A 4,390-nucleotide genomic window follows, 5' to 3' on the forward strand; every position below is an offset into this window, starting at 1 on the left:
GAGGGTAGGCAAACCCGCCCGCACCTGTGTATTATCTGCAACACCCGGTACATGTGGTAAAAAAAATAAAAAATAAATTGATACGTGGACAAATTAACGTCGATCTAGCAAAAAAGATAATGCGGGAAAAACTAAAAACTTCCAAACTTAAGGTATTGTGCGTAAAACAAATTTTTGTTGTTTAAAAATTGACCTGAATATCGAGAAGGAAAACAAAAATATTTTGTCGTGCTGGCGGTACTGCGGGGGGCAGTGCGGGCGCAGGGCGGGCGCAGCAGGGCGAAAGGCTGCGTCGTTTATTTGATTTGTGCGTTGAGGTCCCTCGGCGGGGGCCGCGGGGCCCCGCGGCTGTTTACTGCCCAGCCGAGGGAGCCTCCACGACCACCGCCGTCTGCGGCCGCGGCGTGGCGCAGCGTAGCGCTCTGGAGCGCCCCGGGGCCAGCATACCGAAAATTGGGCGGTTTCCTCCGGACGCCATAACTCCCCTCTCTCCCTAACAAATCGGCAAAAACTGGGGCGAAAAATATCTACTTTTTTTTCCTGGGCTAGCCCTTTATACTTTATTTACACTTCAAGCCGCAGTATGTGTAGAGGCGGGGAGGCTACGACTGGGGTATGTACTCACTCAGGGCGAACATGAGCTGCCGGTGGAGGCCGGACTGTAGCAGCACGGCGGCCTGCGCGGCCGCGGGGCTGGCGGGCCCGATGCGGCGCGCGCCGTCCCGCAGCGCCGCGAGCACGCGCTGGAACTGCTGCTGCTGCTCGCGCGGCTCGCGCGCCGGCTCCCGCAGCCGGGCCGCGCCGTCCTTGGCCGGCACCAGCCAGCGCTGCAGCAGCGTCCGGGACTCCGGGTCGGCGCCGGCCAGCAGCTCGCGGTGCAGCGCCGCGTCCAGGAGCACGGGTGGCGGCGCGGCACGGGCCTCGTCGCCCACCAGCACCAGGAAGAAGCACAGCTGGTTGACGCGGAAGCTGTCCCGGATGTCCTCGAGGTGGTCGTCGAACATGTGCGGGTCGAGGAGCGGGTCGCAGGTCTCGGCCGAGCCATAGTGCATGTCGACCAGCTCGATCTGCAGCGGACAGAGGGAAGGGAGGGGTCCCTTTCATGAGGAACAGCTGATGCGAATCAGTAAACTTGGAGAAAATCTATCAGAACTCACCTCAAAGCCCGAGTTATCATACTGCGTCTGCAAGTCCGGCCCCACCTGCTCCAGCAGCATGCGGCGCTCCTCTGCGAACTCTGGAACACGACGGGAGTGTGGTCAGCGGCGAGATAGAGTACGTACTGAGAGGGGTCGCGGCCGACGCCGAGTTCCATGGACTATCCGTTGATTAATTAATTTGGAAAAGGAAGAGGGGGAGAAAAATACAGAGGTACGCAAAAAGGGGAAGAAAAAGGGGGATGGGGAGAGATAGAGGGGGGACGAGCGCGAGGCATTCACCGCTGCCATCACAAGGCAAGGACGAAGGCCCCGGGTGGAGAGGCTCAACTTTTTCCCTCCAAAGCGACCGACGAGCAGCCGGCGACCTCGTCACAAAAGGACCCCCTTCATCCCAAGTTAAATTAGTTCGGAATAAAATCCAATCAAACATGCCAAAACAGTAATAAGTCCGAATGAATGGCGCCCCGCTTTCACCTCAAAATAAACGAAGGGGTATTGGGAGGCATGAACAATTCGGGGGGCTCTACTCAGACAGCCTTTTACATTGGTTCATCTCTCTCAAAAGCTTTGCGGCCGAACCCCCTTAATGGCGAGGCCTCAGCACGCACCTCTCTCGCCTCTTACCTCCATCCCCCCCCCCCCCCCCCCTAACCTATACCTCCCGTTATTCCGACAGAACAGGACACTTGGCTGAACACCCTCGCTGTCAGACCTAACTCCTCTCGAGCGCTGGCTGCTGGACCCCGCTGGGGCTATCCATCCCGCTCAGCGCATCCTCAGCGTCTGCTCGCCGCCCCCATCGCCGGCAGCCTCCAGCACAAAGTACTCTGTGGCCGCCGCAGCCCTCCTGCCTGCTGGGGAGACTGAGTCGAGTCAAACTCAAGGCCTCGCAGTGGCACATTAAAAATTAGTGTGCTGCAGTCAGAACTTATTTTCATGAAGTGATGTATCTTAAGTTTTCGTATACATTGCCGAGAGCAGAGCACAGTCGCAGTGCGCCCGCGGCCCCTCCTTCCCAAAGGACCGGCCGGACCCGCCCAAAGGCGGACAGAAGACGTACGGATAAAGAAAAACTCCCGCTTCTCGAGAAGTCGAGTGAGAAGCCATACGTCATGCGGCAAGGTCGCTGTCCTCGTCCCACTCAAGCCCAGACGCCAAGAGCTGCCGAGGTGCCCGACAGGATGTGCGGGGCTTGGCAATAAATGTGAGGAAAGGGGAGCAACGGGTTTGTGTGAGTGTGAGCAAGAGAGAGACAGGGAGAGAGGGAGAGAGAGATAGAGAGAGAGAGGGGGGAGGGGGACGGCATAGGTGAGAGGGGGTGGGATGGAGCAAGTGGCCCCGTTGTCTGTACCGCCGAGCTAAAGCCCGGCGCCTGAGCCAGCCCTCCGTCCTCCCGCCCTCATTGACCTCCCCTGGGTGCGGGTCGGGGGGCTGCCGGGGGGAGGCTGGCAGGACGGGGGCCGGTGCAGGTCCTGGCCAGGTTGATTAAAACCATATCCATCCCCTAACCGGGGGTGGCGTGGGGGAGAGGGTTTGGCTTTATCGGAATCTCCCCCCTCCGCCCTCCCTCCCCACTCCCCGCTGGTCTAGAGCCCAGCCCGAGCTCCCCGTCCAATGACCACCCGCAGTACCCGGATACTCCGACGCTGCCCGCTGCGAGAAGACGTGATTTGCGAGTCTCATTACTTGACGCATGTGTCCTGTCCGGGGGGAAGCGACATCCTCGCCTCGGCCAGCTCCGGCAGCAGCTCCGGGCGCGTGGACGCGGGCCTCGCCCGCCCAGCCCAGCCACCACGTCCGGCGCAGAGGCCACTCAGTCGGAAGGGGTGGGGGTGATGAACACGTGGGGGGCGCGGGGCGGGACGTCTGCTGGACCCATTTCAAACACTTCCGCGTCCTTGTACCTCCCCCCGCCCACCACGTCACCCTCTCTCCCTGAGGGGGAAGAGGACGAATGTGGCGCGAGAGGCACAAGAAAGGGGAGCAGGGGGATGGGGGAGAAAAAAGTCACCTAAGCGAAAGAGAGGGCGGTGCGCAGGGCGAAGCCACAAGCCACGCCGAGTCTGGACGCGAGACGGGGGGAACGAACAACAGGAAATGCCGGGGAAATGCCATTAACCGGCTCCGACATATTCCGACTACAACTCGTAACTCGTTGCATTAGGAATAGGCGCATGAATGAAATATTTGTTGCGCGAACATTCTTCGCCCAAGGAAGGAGGCTCTAGAGCAATGCAAAGAGGAAGAGTGAACACAGGGGGATTAAGGTGGGGGCTAGAGATGAGCGAACATGTTCGAATTCGATCGAACTCGAACGAACATCGAGCTGTTCGTGATCGCTCGTACACGAACATGAGGTATTCGGATTCGAACTATTCGAGCACTTCTCGAACACAATTCCAGTATATATTTCAGAAAGACGCATAATGTATGGTCGCAATTAAGGGGGCAATGGCAGGTTAATAAATAACTGCAATTTTAAACGTTAATGGCAATATTGTAATCCATCATATCAAAAAACAAATTTCAATAATTGTTCGTGTTCGGATCGAATTTTTGAACATTAAACTGTTCAGGTAGGTTCGTTCACAGATAAAAATGGTTGTTCGTGTTCGTGTTCGTTCGAAGATGTTTAGACCAAATTTGTTCAAGTTCGTTCAAATTTGAACTGGCCTGTTCGCTCATCTCTAGTGGGGGTGAGTCGAATCATGTAGTCGACGCGAAACCCGGGTGGAGCCCACCCCATCCCCCACTGTCGCGTCTGGGATGCGCCAATGTGGCCGGACAGGCCGCCTGGCACACAGGGGGGCGACCCGAAGGGAGGCGCGGCGTGGCCCTCCCTGACCGGCGCGATATAAACGCCCAGCCGTGAAATCGCATCACACGAGACAAGAGACAAACGCTCGGGCCGGGCGCGTCGTTGTGTACAGCAGCAGCCGGGCGGGCCGGGCCGGGCGCCAGCCACGCGCCCCGCGGCGGACCAGGAAAACAAAACAGAAAAGGGGGGGAATATAAGGGAGTGGAAATGAAAGGGGTAGGGGGACTAAATTTACAAACTGGGTCGCATTCTGTCGCACGCTTCGCGCAGAGCGGCGCAGAGCTCGGCTAGGCGGGCGCGAGCGGAGCGCGTGTGTGTGGTGGTCCGGCGGGTCCGGCCCCGCTGCCCGGCGACAGTTGGACCGGCACAATCCATCAGCGGCCGCCCCGCCCCGCCCCGCCCTGCCCCGCCC

General features: G+C 58.9%; 1 protein-coding gene across 3 annotated transcripts in view; it reads right to left on the reverse strand.

Annotated features, from left to right (window-relative positions):
- LOC127748930 (uncharacterized) overlaps positions 1-4,390 on the reverse strand; it is a 119,896-nt gene that overhangs the window by 3,868 nt on the left and 111,638 nt on the right. For all 3 annotated transcript variants that reach the window (XM_052264656.1, XM_052264655.1, XM_052264654.1), the window contains 2 exons: positions 1,158-1,237; positions 626-1,067 (listed from right to left, as the gene is read on the reverse strand). In XM_052264656.1, the coding sequence (XP_052120616.1) occupies positions 626-1,067; positions 1,158-1,237 (522 nt within the window). The remainder of the gene's footprint in view (positions 1-625; positions 1,068-1,157; positions 1,238-4,390) is intronic.

The sequence above is a fragment of the Frankliniella occidentalis genome, unplaced genomic scaffold, assembly GCF_000697945.3.
Source record: "Frankliniella occidentalis isolate FOCC.00 unplaced genomic scaffold, Focc_3.1 Scaffold20, whole genome shotgun sequence".
Taxonomy (NCBI): domain Eukaryota; kingdom Metazoa; phylum Arthropoda; class Insecta; order Thysanoptera; family Thripidae; genus Frankliniella; species Frankliniella occidentalis.